General features: G+C 49.5%; 2 protein-coding genes across 6 annotated transcripts; one reads left to right on the top strand and one right to left on the bottom strand.

Annotated features, from left to right (window-relative positions):
• Nucleotides 1-27: 27 nt before the first annotated feature.
• GUCD1 (guanylyl cyclase domain containing 1) lies at nucleotides 28-12,015 on the bottom strand. Of its 4 annotated transcripts, none has more exons than XM_084819936.1 (7): nucleotides 11,598-11,692; nucleotides 9,031-9,115; nucleotides 8,422-8,543; nucleotides 7,211-7,376; nucleotides 4,956-5,047; nucleotides 2,981-3,222; nucleotides 28-2,628 (listed from the first exon to the last, which is right to left on the bottom strand). In XM_084819936.1, exons 3-7 carry the CDS (start codon nucleotides 8,427-8,429, stop codon nucleotides 2,537-2,539), a joined length of 600 nt encoding a protein of 199 aa, XP_084676062.1. In that variant the 5' UTR covers nucleotides 8,430-8,543; nucleotides 9,031-9,115; nucleotides 11,598-11,692; the 3' UTR covers nucleotides 28-2,536. The 4 variants fall into 4 exon arrangements, with proteins under 4 accessions (XP_084676062.1, XP_084676061.1, XP_084676060.1 ...); XM_084819935.1 differs by lacking the exon at nucleotides 11,598-11,692 and adding an exon at nucleotides 11,392-11,492; XM_084819934.1 differs by lacking the exon at nucleotides 8,422-8,543 and having other exon boundaries at nucleotides 11,598-12,015.
• Nucleotides 11,997-20,340, top strand: SNRPD3 (small nuclear ribonucleoprotein D3 polypeptide). Of its 2 annotated transcripts, none has more exons than XM_084819939.1 (4): nucleotides 11,997-12,032; nucleotides 15,254-15,403; nucleotides 18,066-18,258; nucleotides 20,201-20,340. In XM_084819939.1, the coding sequence occupies exons 2-4, from the start codon at nucleotides 15,278-15,280 to the stop codon at nucleotides 20,260-20,262; spliced, it is 381 nt and encodes a 126-aa protein (XP_084676065.1). In that variant the 5' UTR covers nucleotides 11,997-12,032; nucleotides 15,254-15,277; the 3' UTR covers nucleotides 20,263-20,340. The 2 variants fall into 2 exon arrangements, with proteins under 2 accessions (XP_084676065.1, XP_084676066.1); XM_084819940.1 differs by having other exon boundaries at nucleotides 12,005-12,919.
• The last annotated feature ends 33 nt before the right edge of the window (nucleotides 20,341-20,373 follow it).

Genomic DNA, 20,373 nt, shown 5'->3' on the forward strand with positions numbered 1-20,373 from the left:
AAAGAAAATTGGCATGCACTGTGCATTTGTATTAACAACTTAAAACCTTTATTGAGAGTGACTTACAAATAAAATATAGTTTGCATATAAAATGTGTCTGCAAGTAAAATATCCTTTTTGTTGTCATGTACAAGAATGAAATCTGTTCTAGCAAACATTTGCCTGCACTGAGCAATCTGATAAATGAGAAGAGGGTCTGGGCCGGTCTTCCCATCTCAGCCTGAGGCTGCCCAGCTGTGGCTTCTGCCATTTTCCTGACCTTGAGCACAAAGGGAATGGCTCCTACACCATCCCTCTCCCTTTCCCCTGCATTGAGAGCAAGACTGCCTCTTATCCCTGGCATCTCGGCTGGACCAATGCAAAAAATAATTTTAAAAGAACTCACAGAAGTTGGAATGTGCCACAGCAGTCTCTAAGGCAAGAGCTGCAGAAAGTCCCAAGTGACGCACGGAAGTCTGGATCCTGACATAAAAGGGCCAGGAATATTGGTTAAATGGTCTTGGCTGCTTGTTACCCTTCTGCATGTTCTCAGATGAGGTCAGCTACAAGCAAAGCAATGTATTTGCCCAGTAACAGGCTCTCACAGTATTTTAAATGAAACAACACAGTGTGGATCTACAGTAGGGAAGTTTATTTAAAACCATCAGGGAAGCCACATTCCTGAGCTGAATCCAAAACATGCGTGTAGTGAGGTAGAACGTCTGGGCTCTGGCTAGAGTCTGCCTGAAATGCAGCTAAGAGAGGTTTCTCTGCCATTATTACCAAGAGCTCCAAGCCAAGCTGGTTGTTGTCCCTGTGCCTAGGAAGTCTCGGCATAGTCTTGTCAACAACACTCTTAACCTCCAGTGACAGGCTCATATAATGATATATACCCCATCATATATATATACCCCATCTGGCTGTGGATGATGGCAATAGTAATCCAGCATATCTGGAGAGCCTCAGGTTAGGGAAAGCTGCAGTACCATAATCCTGTTGCAGTCCATTTTCAGTTGAGAGCCAGTTGGGCCTCCAGAAATGTGGTGTCCTCAGTGAGCCTACTGGCCGACAGTTGTTTACAAGGTGCAGAGGCTATTCCCACACTACGGTTGTAATCTCATGCCCACGTACCTAGGAGTAAGCCCCATTGACCTCAGTGGGACTTACTTCTGAGTAAACATGGATAGGATCATACTGGGGAACTTGGCAAAATCAATTAGCGTAATAGTGCTTAATTTTGTTGAACTGGGGCTATCAAGTTACAGAGATTCTTTTTAAAATGTGAAATGTTGAATTTATTTAGAGGAAACTCAGTGCAATCAGGTTTTGGCCACCCTTTATCAAAAACCATGCAGAGTGACAGTTAAACAGATTATCTGAAAAAGAGTTGAGGGTATGCGAAGAGCTGATCCAAACAACAACTTTGAGGTGGTGTCGTCACAACACATTGGCTCTGCCCTTCAACCACTGCTTTCAGGAAGAGCCATCTCACCAGGAGGATGGCGAGAGAGAAGTCACTGGGTGGCTGCAGTGGGAAGTGGCCCACTTGGCTTGTAGAGAATTCCATTTCAGACAACCTCCTCTCACTTTCCCTTCCTCCCAAGTCCACAACCCAGGTTACTTATTTTATCCTTTCTTTGATTGGCAGATTCTCAAAACTGGGTGAAAGGTCAGGCCTTGCAGTTAAGCCAAATCCCCCTCCCTCTCTGTTTTGAGCCTCTTGCTGCCCATGAGCGTTCATGTTAATGAACTTGGCAAGGACTTGATTTCTGCGAGTTTTATTCCTGTGAAAAGGGCTAATAGGAAAAGAAGCCTGATCCTGCATTTTAAAACTCCTCAAATGTGCAAAAAATAAAAAATACACATATTTATATATTACAATGTGTACACAACACAAGCTATTTCATTGTCATAATCATCAAGAATAAAAGATGGCAACAGGACAGCAATGTGGCTCTATGCGGGTCGCAAGCAGGGGCAGGCAGACTTCATGACTGCAGGATCTACCCTGAGGTCTACCAACCAGAGGCAGACGTAAAATAGTGGCTCGGGATGGCGGCAGGGGTGGACATACACTTAGAATTAAGGAACAGTGTGCCTCTGAGCATGTGCTTAGTCCTGGGATTTGTATTTAGTACCAGAATTGAGCTCAGTCATTTTACACAAAAATCTACTGGTTTCCTCGCCCCCAAACTGTCTTGGTTTCAGCAGCCCTTTGGGGGGTGGGGAGCCTTTTAGTTATTCCCATGGTTACAAAATTGGGTCAAAAACATTGGACAGACTACTGCAAATAACCCAGAGATCTATGAGCAGATCCCAATTTAAACTTATTTATTATAGTAATTTATATCCTACCTTTCAGGACACAAATTCCAACAAAACATAAAATGGGCATATTTTCTCCCTTCTGCCCTGGTCTAAAGTATCCCTTGTTTGCAATCCTGCTGCAGTCTGGGAGCAAAGTCTCTGTAGCAGGAGCCCTGAGCCAAAGTCAGCTGCCAATGACGGCCCTGGGCAGGCTGGCCAACGACGAACTGGAAGCACCAAGACCAAGGTGTCAGCTGTCTCTGTAAATAAACAGGATGTCCTCATCTGTGCCATAACTTGTTCTGGCTTCCTCAAAGTTATTGATGCTGGTGCTGCATGTTCCTGTGGGGCAGGACCAAAGTGTACTCAGTCAGATATGGCCAGTGGGGAAGCGGGGTTAAGAGAGACCAGAAGGAGGTCAGCAGCTGCCACTCCTAAGGCCACCTACTGACCAGCCCTGCTGCAGTCATGTCCATGCTTAAGAGACCCGCCTGCATTGCTCCCTCTCCTGAGGCACGAGCTATGGAACTGCTAGAGTAACAAGACCCCACAGAAGGGCCTGCACGGAATAGGGTTAAAATGGCGTCGGAACTGGAGCAGCGGGACATAAATTAACATGGCAGAGCCGGCTACTTTAGCTGCTGATGCCCAGTTTGGACTTCCATTACTTGAAATAAAGGGTGCAGTTACTCACGGTCAGCATAGGCAGGATTGTTGTAATAAATACTCCCTGAGGCTTTGCTGTAGCCACACAGTACAATGAAGTGGCCTTGGTAGTCGGGACTCCTGCAGAAGCACTTCTGGCCGATGGGGAGGAAGCAGCAATACTTGACGGGGCTGGAGCAAAGGTCGCAGAGGAGCAGGACTGCGTTCACCAGCACGATGGCGACGTGGCCTCGGGACAGGTGCTCCTGGATGTCCTGGATAGTCACCGGGCTGCGGGGGGAACAAGAGAGGGCTAGTCTGGGGGGCTCCGGCCCAGGGAGCCCAAGCCTCGCCGACAGTTCATCAAGGGCCCCTCCATGGCTGTTTGAGGCCTGGTTTGTGAGAGGGCCATTCTGAGAGAGCACCTCCATCCAAATGTTTTAAACGCATTAAAAGGCGACAGCTGCCCTTGCCGCAGAAGCACCCGCTGCTATCCGCATTTGGCACGGAAGGCTACAGGGCACGGAAGTGGGACCTTTCTCTTCTCACCCTTAGCGCCCAGGGCTCCTCTCCACTGCCCGTCCCCCTGGTAAAGCCCCTCAAGAACAGGAATTGGTGAACCCAAGTGGAGCTGACGCCCAAGTAAACTGCTGTGCTTTCTTCTGGAAGAATGGTGTCTGGAGGGCAAGAGTCTGCAAATCTTGGAATTCTGATGGCAGAGCACTGAATTCTAGATTTTCCTTCCTAGTGGGTTCATGAGTAAATAGAATTATTGTTCAGCGAGAATTACAAGGCCTGAATGCCTGTACCCAACTAGAACCTTCATCATCAAGGCAGTTAGATCTAGCTGAGCAGCTGCCTCTCAGGCCTGTCTAGTTTTGTCAACTCCCTGGCTTCAACCACATTTGACTGGCTATATAGTTCTTGTCATTCCACTGTGTTATGAGGTTCGGAGCTTCTACTGAAATGATCCTGCACAGCTTCTCTCTCTGCTGATACTCTTGTACCAAATGAAAAGCCCAAGGCAGTTTGAACCCTTTGAACCCACATTAGATCCATACATTCAGGCCATCAGAACAGACATCTCTTCCCCCTCTGATGTTGCCCCATACAGCCTCCTTTGCCTCCTTGAGACGAGGGTCTCACAGGCATGCAACAGTGGCAGGCTCTGTTCACATAAGAGGCAGTCAACGCACTGGAAGGAACTGCAGCTCTTATACATAGCAATCTTATACGGGTTTACTCAGAAGTAAGTCTCACAGCACTCAGTGCATCTTATCCCCTCATAAGTACGCATCCCCAGTAAGTATGCAAAGGACCACAGTCTTAGCTTATTATCTGTAGAATTAATCTGGTCCAAAGCCATTTCTCTGCCTCAAGACAGGCAAGCCATTTTCATGATCCTTCACTGGATGCAATATTTTGTTTTCCTGCTTTCTGTTAGGGCTGAAACCAAGAGAGTTGGTTTTTCTTCTTTGGCCACCTGGGCCCAGATGTAGTGGCTACTCCACAGCCCAGAGAACAGCACGTTCTTCATCCGCCTGTGTCACAGCTGTAACACTTCCTATGATGGCAACAGTGCCTCTGCAGAGTTGCTGAGGAACCTGAGAAATCTCCCCTGTGGCATTCTGTCAAAGCAAGGGAGGCATGCCTGTTCCTCCTGGACTGTCTCTGCACCCCTCCCTGACCAACTCCAGCTTTCACAGAAAATGGACATTTCTAGTAATACGGCATCAGTAAGGTTGCCTTCCTCTACAGCTACTTATGTGTAAACCCAATTCGATTAAATGGGCTTACTTCCAAGTATAACATCTGATTATAAGTGCCTTAGTACAAAAAAAGGAAAAAGCAGCAGTGACTTACTTGTCCTTCAGATCTCATCAGACCAGTCCAAAATCTGTTGGAAGGCACTTTTTTTTTTTTTACATTTGAGGGTGAGATTCTAGGACAGAATCTGTATTAAACAGTTGCACCATTTGCAATAAGCCAAAGGAGAAAAAGAAACATCTACAGACAGAGCTCACCATTTCTCCACCAGGACTTTGCAGGCTTTGGCTTGTGCAAACAGCTGGTTTACTCGGTTCTCCTCTGTGTCAAAGTGTTTCCTGTAGAACGACTGAAGAAAGAAGACAATGTGCCTGGTCAGAACAAAACCAACTCTCAGACTGAGAAGCCTTGAGGAGGGCTGCAAGGGTTTGGTGAGAAGCCCACTTTGGAGACAGCGCTTCCTCTTGAACCGATGAAGCCAGCTAATGCTCCTGTCCAAGGCTACGCATCATTTGGGCAGTGTGGATCCTACCCAATACATTTATTTATTTTAGAAATTTATATCCTGTCTTTTGCATGTGTCCCAAGGTTGCTAAATCATATGATCATAACATGCTAAAAAAAGTAATGAATAAAATGGCAAATAAAAACAACAGCGAGCCAGTGAATGGAAACATTATAAACAGCAATCTTCATCCAATCAAGAGAGATCATTAAAAATCCATCAGATAACATTAAATGCCCAAGAGAATAGGATAGACTTTTCCTGGTGTTTAAAAGATAGTAATGGCAGCCACGGGGGGCGAACTGGAACTGGGAGTCTTATAGTTTGGGGGTGCCTTTCTCCAGTAGCCACCCACATATGTCCTGAAGGTGGGGCATCCACAGAAGGACCTCCAAATATCTTAACTGATGGGCAGGCTCCTGCGGGAGAAGGATGTCCCTCAGTCCCAGGCAGTTTATGGCCCTAATCGCCAAAACCAGCCCTTCCATTATCCCTAGAAATAAACTGGCAGCTGTTGAGAGCTTCCAACAGTGGCATAATTTGTTCATAGCTCCCAATCCCAGTAAAGTGTGACTGCAGCATTTGGGGCTGGTTGTAGGTTTTGGATGTTCTTCAAGAGGAGCATCCTCTTCCCCAACCAGGGCCAGCGCAAGCTCTCCCACTGCCACCTGCCCTCTGGCTCGCGCTGATCCTCTCAAGCTGATCCAGAGGGTGGGTGGCTGTTCTGGAGAGTCCCACTGATCACTTTCCCCCTGTGGCACATGCCACCGTGGCAAAGTGGGGCCAGTGGGGCTCTCTGGAGCACCCTCTGTGTGCCACTGGGCAGGAGACAACAGATGGGAGAACAAGTGGCAGGGTGCTCCAGCATGCCTGATGCAGTGCTGCTTTGGTGAGACAGCGGCTGGGGCCCTCTCGGTGGGGAGCATGCACTGTGCTGCTGCTCCCGCTCCCTGCCTCATGGGGGGCCCTGCACACAACATACTGCAGGAGTTGAATTAGGATAATGGTGGCCAGGACATCTTTCTCACATCAGCCAAAGCTGGTAAAAGGCGCTCCAAGCTACTGATGGCATTCAAGCATCCAGCAGCAAAGCTGGATCTAGCTGTAATCCCTAAGCTATGAACCTGGCCTCTGGGGTGGGGGCACAACTCCATCTAGAAGGGTTTGAATGCCGCTTCCTATGGCTGAGAAGCCATTCACAAACAACACCCTCAATTTCATCTGGATCGAATTTCCATTCTTAGCCTTCATCTAACTCTTGACTCCAGGCACTTGTGCAAGCAGGCGACAGCTGGGCTTTATGAAATGGAAAGACAGAGGTTGGGTGCACAGTGATGGCACTTCGACAGCCTCTCCCATCAACATCCCCAAGGTGCTAAACAGCATGCAGGACAATACAGAACTCTGTGAGAACCTAACAGAAATGCAATGGTGCTGAACTACAGTTCCCTCAGCATCACCTTCTGCTGCTGCAAAACAGTGCCCCCAACCCAGAAGGGGAATAGGCTGGATGGTACTGAATACTACTTAGTTTATCGGTTTCCCAGGGCACAACATCCAACGGGGCTAGTAAAGCTGTGTCTGTTCCAAAACCATGCAAAACGCCAGTGGAAACAGGTCCAGAAAACCAGCGTAATCCAGAAATGCCTGAAGCGGATGGGCAGGAGCTTGTACCAGGAGGAGCCCTTATTTATTTATTCATTCATTCATTCATTTCATTTCTATACCGCCCAATAGCCGAAGCTCTCTTATTACCAGTATTGCCTTTTCACCTTTACAGGTGCTTCATCCAAGCCAGAGATGAGCCACAATGGATGATGGGAAAGTCTTGGGATCTAGCCTTGTGCAATAGTTTATTGCCTCCAAAGGTCCAACACGCTGGAAATATTAATCAATGCTAAGAAATACAACATATTTTGATGCTCCTTAGAGGAGCATCTTCTGAAGAATTCCTGCCCTTCAGACTTGGCTGAAGCACCAGCATCCAAATAATGCTGGGAAACTGACCTGATTCTTGTAGCCTTTATCTACCCCCAGGGTCTGTGTGCAGAACCGATGCTTCACACCAAAATGGCGCATCAAGTAGGCCAAGTCGATGGTCCAGATACTCTTTGTCAAGCGGAGATCCCGAATGGCTTTCTGGAATTCATCATCATTCAGCAAGTTCAGGTACCTGGGATCAAATCAGAGGAAGTGGTGGAGGACAGCCATGTGACATTAGGGAGAAAAGAGCCTTGTGTCATGTGACAAAGGGGAAGCCGGACATCATAGGGTCTGCCTGAGCAATGGACAGCCCCCGCCCCCCCGCCCTGTCACAAACATCAAAGCAAAGGGATTGGACGGAGAGTGTTCCACAGTGTTCTCTTTTTAAAGATGAAATGACCATTCCCCTTTTGGAAGAATTTTTTTGCCCTTGATACATTTACAGGGCCATATAAGCTTATAGAAGACAACATATTTGAAAAGGGACTCTCTTCTGAGCTGTTTACCATTGATGGTTTAGGCAACTAAAACAGGGACCAAAGGAGAGGGTCTGGCATTTAGGGTGAAAGTACTCTATGATCAGGCTAGAGTTGAGAGGGAGGAGGGAAGAAACTCGATGAACATTCAGTGGAAAGTTCCTTGGATACAGACCGTGGTCTGGTCTAGACTAAGGAGACAGGGAATGTGCTGAGGATTTGTATGCTCCCTTCTCCTCCTTGCACACAAACCCCTTCTTTCTATGTTTCCTTTAACCATAGTTTAGCATTGCATCTACTTTGGATTTAGGGGCAGTTACAGGTAACCAGGATTGAGTTGCAAATATGGTTTGAAGTAGGTTTGCAAGCCATGATTTCAGGCAATCCATGGCCTTAATAAGGACATAACACTAAATTATTGCTAAAGCAAACCATGTAAGGGGGAGGGGGAGGAATTCATACATGAGAAGGAAGCAGCCTGCAACACGCTCCCCATCTCCAAGCCATGGTTACATCCAGACTAGAACAGCATCAATGCAAACAGGAGAGGGAGAGACAAAAGAAGAAGGTGGGAGAGAGCCGTTCAGTCAGGATCAAGGTTATGAGGTGATCTCAGAGTGAACAGGGACCACATTGTAAGGAAAGCCACTGGTGTTCAAAAAGGAAGAGAGACGTGCAGCCATGGGGTGGGAAGTTTGGTCTCAGAAATCCAGTTTGGAACAGAGAGGAGAAGTTACAGTAGTCAAGATGGGAAATTACCAGCGCATGGACTAACGTCTTGGCAGAAGGGATGGAGAGAAATGAAAATCTTCTGCTTCATATCTACTAAGTGGCCCTCTAAATAGGTATTTCATTCTCCTGCACCTAAAGCTCGTGTTCCTCTGTGGAAGGAAAGACGAGTTCAGCAGAACAGGTAGCAGGTAAAAAACAAAACCCTGCAGGCAACACAGTAGGCCCACGGAAACTTGTGACTGTTGTTATTCGTGGGACACAAAAGGCACTGACTCTGCAGAAGGGAAGCCAAAGAAGAAAAGGCAAGAAGAAAATACTAACACCACACGGAGAGGAAAACCTGCTGACTGATTGCAACTGCTTAACACACTGACTGAATGGTGTGATAAGAAGTGCGTTCCTTTGGGCAAAACATCACTCTTCACAGTTCTTGTATCAAGTAAATCAGACCTTTTGCACCCATCATCACCTACACTGGGATTTAAATTAGCTTTCCTTCACATTTCCTTCCTCCCCCATTTGAGGAGCTGCTGCTGCGATCAGTCGCTAGAGGGCTCATAGAGCCATCTTGCTGAGAAATGCTACCAAGAGCTCCCCCGCCCCAACTCCCATCAGCCCCAAGCAAACTTTACTTACTGCAGTACCATCCTGGAGCAGGCCAGCCCGCAGTCCCAATGATAAAGTTGCTGAAGAACTGGCACATTCAACTGCACATCGTCCACTGCATAAAGAGGACACAGCAGTCAGGAACACAGTACAGCACGTAGAGACATAACAATTGCCCTTCTGCCCTTCCACATCCATTCCTTAACAAAATCCTCATACTTTCTTCCATATTGAACACAGCAGTCTGCAACATTTTACAACTCCCAACAGCCTAATTTAAGCTAACATAAGAACTTGGTTACACAATCATTTGTTACTGAATAATAACCACTCCTGAATATATCTGGTTTATTTATAGGTGTGAGGGGTGATTCAGATGCTGACACCATCTGTCCAGACCACCTTTCTTTCACGTAAACAATAGCAGGGTTAGTGCTCTGGTGAGTGGCATTCATAGCTCCACAGAGAAAAGCAGAATCCTGTGGAACAGTTAAAGAAATCAAGGAATCACCCCAACGTTTCTGGTTTGTGCAGGTCACTACATCTCCACACAACCATCTGTAAATCTTCCTGCCACAATAAACCCATCACAACTTTGATACAGATGATGACAACGCCATCTATTGTTTTCACTGCCTCCTTGTCAGTTCTTCCTTCAGCAGTATCTTGTTCGGACTCTTGCCCAATTCCAAGGGAAGTCAGCAGCATTATGATGGGAGCCCCCGAGTCTCAGCTCTGTGGACAGCCTCCACAAGCCTTCGTGGAACCAGGCCACATCATCATCTCCTGAAGGCTGTTATCTTCACTGAAAGAACGGTGGGCTGGGCTTTTTCCCAGTCAAGTCAAGGAATGCATCTTCAGTGTGTGTTTGGGCCAGAAGGCACCAGCAACAATCCAGGCAGATGCAGCCATCTCATTCACCCCAAGCCAGGAGTCTGCATTTAAGAGTCTCTTCTCAAATCCAGGAGTTCAGGGCGGGCGGGCTGGAGACGTCCCCTCACCTATCCCACCCAGCTCCCTCACCAATGACACTGTCTTCATCCCTCTTCCCCTCCTCCCAACCCCGTGCTTGGATCCCCAGCTCTGCTCCTCTCTTTCTTGGCCTCCACCCAGCAGCATTGGGGTCCTCCTTCACTGCGCTGGAACCGCCACACGGACCAACGCTGCAGCGGGAACAGGAAGGCTGCACCCTCCCACCCCAGTGGCTGTGGATCAGTGCTGCCATCCCTTACGGGGTGCTGGCCTCGCCCTTTCCCACGACCCTTGCAGGCCACCTCTTCCTGCACATGCCCAGCCTCCTAAGCAAGCCTGGAAGCTGTTGTCCGGGGTGCAGAAAGCCCCTGCACATGGCAGGGGGTGAAGAGAGGGCAGGGGGTTGTTTCTGTGGGGGGCAGCCATGCTCCTCTTGCGAGCCCGTGGCTGCTGTGTCCTCTTCCCTGCAGTGGACGCGCTTCCTCCACAACTTAGCTGACTGAGCAACCAAGGCTGACCTCGCCTTTCGGACAGGGAGCGGACTAGGGCGCAACTGGCCCAAGGGGGACGGGGCAGGCCTCACTCTCGGCCCCACCAGCACCGCACGCTTCGCAACCGCATACTGTGCTCGCGCAGGAAACAGAACAAGTTTGGGCCAGGGACAATCAGAGAACATTTCCCGTTGCTCAAGCTTAAACAGGCAGGCTTTTCAGGCTTCTTCCAGACCAGATCTGGATGTCTTATCGGGAGCCCAGGCCACTTCCAGCTTCGTCTGATGTCAAGTGCGGGCTCAGGGGCCAAGAGTTAGAGAGCTCTGTGACAGAACTTCCAGCTCAAGATTTCATCACTAATCTTATGCTAATAGGGGAGAATCTTCGGCATTTCTTTAATTCCGCTTCTGTCACACAGCCAGACAAAGGCGCCTAGCCTCGGCCAAGCACGGCTTTCGCCGAGCCGGCGCAAGCCTTGCGCCCTAGTCGTGGCCGAAATGCCGGCAAACAGTTCCTGAGGAAGCTTTGGGCCGTTGCGGCCAGGAAGCCCGACACAGCCGGGCCTTCAACGCCGCCTCTCCGCCGGGGCGGCGGCACGGCGCTGCCGATACGGACGCGTCGTTCCCGGAGCGCGCGGGCGGAGCGAGCCTCGGGCCGCCCTCCGCCCTGGAGGCCGGCGGCGCTGGCTCCAGGAAACGAGCTCGGGGCGCCCGGCCGGGGGGCGCACGTGGGGAAGCTGCCCCCCGCTTGCCCGCCCGCCCGCCGCGGCCCGGGCTGCGCCGGCGAGGCCGGAGGCCGGGGCCGCCGCCCTCTCCGCCCGCGGGCGGCAGGCGGCGCGTCCCGAAGCGAGCCCAGGCGCCCCGCCTCCCTCCCGCACTCCGCACATGCCCGGGGAGCAGCCGCCCGCCGGGCCCGCGGACGCACCGACCTGAGGGCGGCCCCGCGGCCTCCCCGGGGCTCTTCATGGCGGGCCGGGCGAGCGGGCGCTCACGGGGCGGGCCCGGCCCCGGCGCCGCGCGGCCTCGTCGCGCCGCCTCCTGCTGGGGCGGCGGCTGCCGGCAGGCCCGGCCCGGCCCGGCCCCCCCCCCCGGCGCAGGCCCGCGCGTGCTTCCTCGCGAGTCAGCGGCCGCCCACCTCGCGGGAAACGCGGGCACGCGCGCGCGCAGCGCCCCCGCCACGCGCGCTGCGCCCGTCGCGCGGCCTCCCCCGCCGGGGCCCTCCGGAAGGCCGGGACTACAGCTCCCAGCACCCCAGCCAGCGCGGCCGGGGGCTGCTGGGAGCTGTAGTCCGACCCCTCTGCGGGGCCCCCGGGGGAAGGCTGCTTCGCGGCGGCCAGGCGGCTCCTCCTCGCGCCAAGGAGCGGCGGAACGAAGCCCGCGGGGGGCGAAGTCGGGGCTCGGCCGCTGGCCTCAGCAAGGTGCGGGCCCGGCCGGGCCGGCGGCGGAACCGTCGCTCGCGGCTCCGGTTTCCGGGCGGCTCCTTGCGCGCGGCGCCTCCCGGCCGCGGCGCGGCGCGCTTCCGCCCTGGCGCGCTGCATGCTGGGAGGCTGGCGAGAGCGGCGGCGCAGCGGTGAGTGGACGGGCGCGGCGGGGCTGTGCCGCCCTCCGGGCCGCGCGGCCTCATCCCGCGGGCGGGCCTTCAGCCCTGCGCGCCTTCCGGCAGGGGTGCTTCACGAGCCAGGGCGCGTGGGCTCGGTCCTCCACGCGGCTCTCGCAGGGCGCGAGGCCCGTGGAGCGCGGCGGGCCTGGCTTCCCGGGGAACGTGCGCAGGGCCGCGCTGTGAAGCGCCCGGGCGAAGCCGACGTCAGCCCTGCTTGGCGCAGGCCCGCCGAGATGGACGGCCGGCTGGTGCCGTTCCTCGCCGCGCGCCCCCTCCAGGGGCAGGCGCCCCTTGGGCACGTCTGGCAGTCGGGGGAGGCGCCCCAGGCGCCACCGCAGTTTCGGGGGCCTTGGGGCCGCCCCCTCTGCGGCGGCCGCCCTTCCCCCCCCCCGCCGTTAGGACCCGTGGAGCGGCATTGCTCCGCCGAGGGGGAGGCCCCCGCCGAAAAGCCCCAGGGGGCGGGGGAAGCCCGCGCACCCACCCCCTTCCGGGGGCCCGGTTGCCCCGAGGCTCTTGGTGGCGGCCTGGGTCGCCTCCTCACTCTGGCCGGAGGCCCGGTCGACAAGCAGGGCTCCCGTTAAGACAGCTGCACGGGCTGCCAGCAAGCCAGCGTCCCGGCGCAGTCGTGAACGTACGTTGCCCTGAGCAACTTGGGGCCGGGTATCTCGCCCCTTCTGCCCTTCCCCTGGTCTTTGCGGTCATCAGAGGAAGCACCTTTGGCGGAGGGGCCGTAGCTCAGCGGGAGAGCCCCTGCTTTGCGGGCCGAATCTCCGGCAGGGCTGGGAAGGAATCCTGCCTGCACCCCTGGAGAGGCTGCCGCCAGTCCGTGTCAACAGTACTGGGCTCAATGGACCAAGGTCAGACTCGGGATAAGGCCGCCGCCTGTTCCTCCTGTGGTTTGCCTCACAAGCACTTGCAGCCCCCACCCTCTGAAATGTGTTACCATCTGTTACTACAGGCCCACACACAGGCTGCACCCGAAGTACCCAGCCAGCCTTGTGCAGTTTTACTGCTGGCTAGCATTTTTATTATTGTTTTTTATTGTTATATTTTGTTGTTGTTTTGATGATATTACATTTTACGTTCACTGCTTTGATGCCTCTGTGGAAAGCAGTATATACATTTGAGCAATAATGACAGCAATGACAACACTGGGTACAACCAAACTGGGGACACTATCCTGGAGCAAAGTGCTTTGAGGCTGCATTGATTTCAGAGACATTGATGTGCATGCTTATCTTGGCTGGATTGTGCCCTTTAGAGCAGAATCCTATGCATGTTTAGACAGAACAAAGTCCTACAACTCCCAGTATTCCTCAGCCAGTCACTGCCTTGTGACTGTCTTAAATACGCATAGGATAGTGCCCTTGGTGTCTTTCATTAATGCTTATTACCAACACAGCTCAAAAAGCTGTTTTCCTTTTCCTTTTGCCTTTGGCCTGCTCACCTGGTACAGAGATCACAACAAACTCTGGCAAATTCTGAAAGAGATGGGGGTACCAGACCACCTTACCTGTCTCCTGAGAAACCTGTACGAGGGTCAAGAAGCAACAGTAAGAACTGGACATGGAACAACTGAGTGGTTCAAAACTGGGAAAGGAGTACGACAAGGCTGTATATTGTCACCCTGCTTATTTAACTTATATGCAGAGTACATCATGAGAAACGCCGGGTTGGACGAATCAGAGGTCGGAATTAAGATCGCTGGGAGAATTATCAACAACCTCAGATACGCAGATGATACCACCCTAATGGCAGAAAGTGAAGAGGATCTAAAGAGCCTCTTGTTGAGGATCTAAAGAGCCTCTTGTTGAGGGTGAAAGAGGAGAGTGCAAAGGCTGGTTTGAAACTCAACATTAAAAAAACGAAGATCATGGCATCTGGCCTCATGACTTCCTGGCATATGGAAGGGGAAGAAATGGAAGCAGTGACAGATTTTATTTTCTTGGGCTCCAAGATCACCGCAGACGGTGACTGTAGCCATGAAATTAAAAGACGCTTGCTCCTTGGGAGGAAAGCTATGGCCAACCTAGACAGCATAGTAAGAAGCAGAGACATCACCTTGCCGACAACGGTCCGTCTAATCAAAGCTATGGTTTTCCCAGTAGTAACGTATGGCTGTGAGAGCTGGACTATAAGGAAGGCTGAGCGCCAAAGAATTGATGCTTTCGAACTGTGGTGCTGGAGAAGACTGTTACGAGTCCCCTGGACTGCAAGGAGGTCAAATCAGTCCATCCTAAAGGAAATCAACCCTGAGTGCTCATTGGAAGGACAGATACTGAAGCTGAAGCTCAAATATTTTGGCCACCTAATGCGAAGAGAAAACTCCCTGGAAAAGAGCCTGATGCTGGGAAAGACTGAAGGCAAAAGGAGAAGGGGACGGCAGAGGATGAGATGGCTAGATAGCATCACGGATGCAATGAATATGGACTTGAGCACGCTCCGGGAGAGAGCGGAGGACAGGAAGGCCTGGCGTGCTATGGTCCATGGGGTCACGAAGAGTCGGACACGACTGAGCAACTCAGCAACAACAAACCACTCAGTGCATGGAGCAAGAGTAGTAGTCGAATGGCCTAAAGCGCATGGGCAGGTTGCCCTGAGATCTGAATGATACAGTGTGGGATACAAATGTTTTAAATAAATAATAAAAACAAATAAATAAGTCATTTGCACATCATTCCTCTTGGTGCTCTTTCGGTAGGCTACCTTTGGGCAGCCTGGCTTCAGTGGATTTCAGAAAAATTCACACCCTGAGTTTTCTGTCAGGTTTTTTTCCTTGACACCCCCCCCCCCCATTCTGTTGCATTTACTGTGCTTATCATCTCTCCCTTTAGCAGCATTGCTTGTATAACTTTGTGATACCTCATTCATGGCTGCAATCCTATAGCCAGTTTCCTGGGGGAAAGACCCACTTAGGGCATGATCCTATGCATATTTAGACAGAGAAAAGTCCAACAACATGCTGGCTAGGGAATGCTGGGAGTTGTAGGACTTTTCTCTGTCTAAACATGCATAGGATTGTGCCCTTAATTTAGTGGGACTTCTGAGTAGATATGCATATGATAGCACTGTGTGGCTCTGTCTTATTCAACAGGTTCTAAAACTTTTATCTGGAGCTCTGTTGGAGGGATGTTCATAGAGCAAAACAGTAGAACTAACATTGTCACTGTATTTTCTTATTCCTCTCTCAGATTTGAGTGTACACAGCTTCTGTCATGTCTATTGGAGTGCCAATTAAAGTTCTGCATGAAGCAGAGGGTCACATTGTGACCTGTGAGACTAACACCGGTGAAGTATACCGGGGCAAACTCATTGAGGCGGAGGACAACATGAACTGCCAGGTAGGTGTGCTTTGGGAAGTGGCGATGGCTGGCTGGTCCAATTTCCCACTTGGGTTCTTCATCTGTTATGAAGAATCTTAGACTTGCCTTGGCAAATCCAGAAAATATTAAGTGAGCCTTCCCTGATATAGAAAGAAAACGTGGTTGATCAGGTGAACCAATCTCCTTTTCGCTCCCCCTACCCCCCCCCCCCCCAATGTCCTGGAAGTCTCTTAAGCTCTTCTGGGCTCCACTGTTCCTCAACACCAGTATAGCTGATGCATCCTCAGAAGAGATCTTAGGAGCAGGATGGAACTTCCATCTGCTGGGTTGGGCGCAAGAGCTCTCAAGAGTTCTAAGGATGGGACCTTCAAATGCACCCTAAACAAGGCAAAGCTGTCGTAGGGCATGCTCTCTCTTTTGCCACTTACTTCCCAAGCTTTTAAACATTGCAAGAAGTTTTTAATTATTTTAACCTGCTGTGAGTTTTTACTGGTTGTAGTTTTTGCTTGGTGCTGTGCTGTTTTATTTTGTAATATTTGTATTTTACTCTTTTGTAAGCCATCCTGGAAATGCTGATTGGCCATTCAAGGGCAGGATATAAATGTTAGAAAAAGAATATATGTGTGTGTGTATATATAGTATTAACTACATGCTTTAAAAGTATCAATTTCAATTGGCAGCAGCGTTCTAGAAAAAAGTAGATTATACATAAACTTCAATAAAAGCAGACCAGATATCCATATATGTATCTTTTTGTGAGTGGCGCCTATATACCACGCTTTCAAATGTTGATAGTGTTGTTAGGTCCTCAATCCATTGCATTATAGGAGGTGAGCATTTATCCTTCCAGTGTTATCAGTTTTTGGCTGTCAATTGCATTTGTGCAGACCATGCGTTAACTTCCAGGAAGCAGGTAAATAATTTAAAAGCACATGTACATCAGTAAATATTAACGAACGTTCCAATAAAAAGTTTATCTATATAATAACTTCCTCCCAAAAAGAGGTGACTATTGGGCATTTCTAAAACTTATGGTCAAAAAAGCATTAGCATTACACCTCCAACAATTAGCCAAGTTAGACAAACCTTTATTAAAGAGATGTTGTGGCGTCCAATAAACCCGAAAGCATTTTGTTTTTTGGCTGAATATGACATAACCTAAGATCCATAGACATATCAGATACAGATGCTAAAGTGGCAATCCATTGATTAGGCAAAATGGGACAATCCAGTTCCCTACTCTATTCCAGCTTAAGACCCTGTGTATCATATTTATTCACTGATAATATGTATTTATAAACATGAATCTTGGGTTGATATAGCTGATGGGCATCAGTAAGTGTTTCCAATAGTAAAGGGGACTCTGAAGCTGTAAAAGCAGCAGGACCAAATCTAGATTCTAACAAATGTTCCAACTGCAAGTATTGCCATTCAGCTGTAGCAGGTAGATCAAATTTGACTCACAAACTGAGAATGACAAGACCTCATCGTCGGTACCCAATAATTGATCCAACGTAAACATGATTTTATCAGTGCAAGTCTGCTACAAAAACATTGTCTTTCCAATTTTTAAATCTGGATTTCCCCATAAAATCAATTTAGCATGGGAAAATGGATCAAACTTTAATGAGCGTTCGCCACACATTAAAAACGTGGTTATTCAGGCAGGCTTTTGGGGTGGGTTAGGGTATTTTTAGAAATATGTTTTAATGTGAAATTTTATTGTTTTAAAATTGTATTGATGTACATCTCCCAGAGTGGCCAGGTGACCGGCTAGATGACCAATTAAGAACATACATACATACATAATTGACATGACATCGTAAGCCACAATCTGACCGCTGGAATTGTGGGAGGAACCCTGCCCATTCTAATGTCCTGAGAACCTAGTGCCATCTGTTTGGAGAGAGGCTCCAGACAGGAAGATTCCAAAACTAACCAGGGTGGAAAAGACCAAAATTTAGTACAGGTCAACAAATAAGCCCAGTACTTTATAGTAAGATCTGGAAAGCCAACCCCACCTTCTGTAATTGGAAGTTACATCTTTATCAAAGATATTCATGGTGGGAAGTTTAGGAAACAAAGCACTGAGTTTTTGGAAATATTTGCCAGGTATAAGTAGAGGAATCTCACATATAACAATCTGAGCTATAATATTCATCTTAAGTATATTAACTTTGCCCCACAAACTAAGGATGCCAATCTATATCTTGTGAGATCTCATTAATCAACTTCTTTAAATTTAACTTGATCATTTGAGATATATCTCTGGGAATAAGTGTATATATATATATATATATATATATATGTCTTTATTTTTCCTTTTTTATGATCCGTTATGTTTTGTTGAAATTGACAATAAAAAATTAATTTTTAAAGAAATAGCTGCATGGGCATTTGAGGATAAGATATATGTGGTAGCGACTTCACTGCTTTATCTGTTCCAGCATTTGCCATGCCCTCCAAGCAATCTGTAAATTCTGAAAACAAGGGCTTATTCTTGCAGTTTTAAAAATACATTTAGCATGCTAGAGGCCACCCAGATCCCTTTTCATCTGTATTGATTAGCAAATGTGACAGCTTAGTCAGGTAGCCTTTTTCTGCTTTGGAAACAGCAGATTCTGCTGTTGTGCTTCTTTTTGCAAAGCCTTTGTACTCAGCAATTACATTTCTCTTCCAGATGTCCAACATTACAGTGACCTACAGAGATGGGCGTGTGGCACAATTAGAACAGGTGTACATTCGGGGGAGCAAAATACGGTTCCTCATCTTGCCAGATATGCTAAAAAATGCGCCAATGTTGAAAAGTATGAAGAACAAAAACCAAGGTTCTGGGGCTGGAAGAGGCAAAGCAGCTATTCTTAAAGCCCAGGGTGAGTAGGCAATTAAGGACTAAGGTGCTAGGCACTAAGATAAGTCTTATCTTATAAGTCTTGTGGGGTGCCACAGGGTTCCATCCTCTCCCTGATGCTATTTAACATCTATGTGAAGCCACTGGGGGCTATCATCAGGAGGTTTGGGGTGCAGTGTCATCAATATGCGGATGACACGCAACTTTACCTCTCATTCAAATCTTCACCAAGGTTGGCCGTAGAATCCCTGTCCAAATGTCTGGAGACGGTGAGTGGCTGGTTGGGGAGGAATAAGCTGAAGCTCAACCCTGACAAGACCGAGGTACTTTTGGTGGGAGACAAGAAGAGGCTGGGGGATGTTGACCTGGTGTTGAATGGGGTACAGCTACCCTTGAAAGACCAGGTCCGCAGCCTGGGGGTCATTTTGGACTCCCAGCTGTCCATGGAGGCTCAGGCGTCAGCTGTGAGCCGGACAGCGCTGTATCAACTCCATCTGATACGGCGGCTGCGCCCCTTCCTTCCCATCTGCTCCCATCGGTAGTACATGCCCTGGTCTCCTCTCGTTTAGACTACTGTAATGCGCTCTATGTGGGGTTACCCTTGAAGACGGTTCGGAAGCTGCAGCTGGTACAGAACGCGGCGGCTCGCCTGATTAAAGGTAGCCGCCGGCGAGATCACATCACTCCAGTGCTGAAGGAGTTGCACTGGTTACAGTTGTTTTCCGGGCCAAATTCAAGGTGTTGGTTTTGACCTTTAAAACCCTATATGGTTCCGGCCCAGCCTATCTTAAGGAGCGCCTCCAGCAACACCAGACAGGCCGCTTAACAAGATCAGCCTCGGATGGCCTTCTCTCTGTCCCATCAGCCAGGACAGCTAGACTGGTGGGGACGAGGGAGAGGGCCTTCTCTGTGGTGGCCCCCACTCTGTGGAACTCCCTCCCTAGGGAACTCCGTCATGCCCCCTCTTTAATGAGCTTCCGTCGTGCATTAAAAACGTGGTTGTTCAGGCAGGCATTTGGGGTGGGTTAGGGTATTTAAAAAAAAAAAAAATTATGGTAAAATTTTATTGTTTTAAATTGTTTATGGTGGGTTGTACATCGCCCAGAGTGGCTGGGTGACCAGTCAGATGGGCGATTAATAAATTTAATAAATAAATAAATAAGTCCTGTGATCCAGAGGAGAGGAATTCAGTGTGTGAGGAAGGGGCTTCCAGCTTCTCTCTCTCCTTTCCCACTGCACCAGGATACCATTCCCTGCTGATCTCTGCCTCTACAGTGCCAGTCACCACATCCTTCTTTCCTTGACACTCTCGTCCTGGCCCCAAATGGAAGTCTTTATCTTGGGAACAAAAGCTGCGAGTAGAGCTGAGCGCTTTGGAAGGTCCCAGTGAAATTGATTGGCAAGAAGTTCAGGGGAGACAAAAAAGAGACTTCACACAAGACACAATTTATTCATGAAATTCACTGCTATAGGATGTGATGAAGGCCACTGGCTTAGAGGGCTTTAAAATGGGAGATGGATTCCTGGAGGGTGGATCTGTCCATGGCTACTCTCCTGGTAGCTATATTGAAGCTCCATCTTCGAATCAGTCTGCCTCTGAATACCATTTGCTTGGGAGAAACAGCAGGGGCGGCTATTGCTGTCCTGCCCTTCTGGTCGCAGCATCTGTGCGAAGCAGGATGTTGGACTAGATGAGTCTTTGGTCTGACCCAGCAGGACGCCTCTTATTTGTTACTATTATTTATTTAAAGTATTTTTATCCTGCTCCTCAGTCAAAAAGGTTTCTGGAGCAACTTACATGCAGTGAGTAAAGGAAGACAACCCCTGCCTGTGGCCTTAGAGTCTTAAGAGGACACGACGCATGAGGGATGGGCAGGGAAGAGAATCTTGTGGTCTTAATGTTTCAAACACATGGCTTTGTGCTCATTCTGCGGCACTCACAGGGTTTTTTTTTGTTTGTTTAGTGGCTGCAAGAGGAAGAGGACGTGGAATGGGTCGTGGCAACATTTTCCAGAAACGGCGATAACCTGGCTTTGCTGAATTGAAAATTGTTTGAGAGGCAGTTGTACTTTTAGGTGTTTCAATAAACAGGTTTCTTACGAAATGGGGGGACCATGTGTTGCGTGGCATTGACTTG

This window comes from Heloderma suspectum, chromosome 13 (assembly GCF_057233095.1).
Source record: "Heloderma suspectum isolate Gila_16-S chromosome 13, 16-S_ref, whole genome shotgun sequence".
Taxonomy (NCBI): domain Eukaryota; kingdom Metazoa; phylum Chordata; class Lepidosauria; order Squamata; family Helodermatidae; genus Heloderma; species Heloderma suspectum.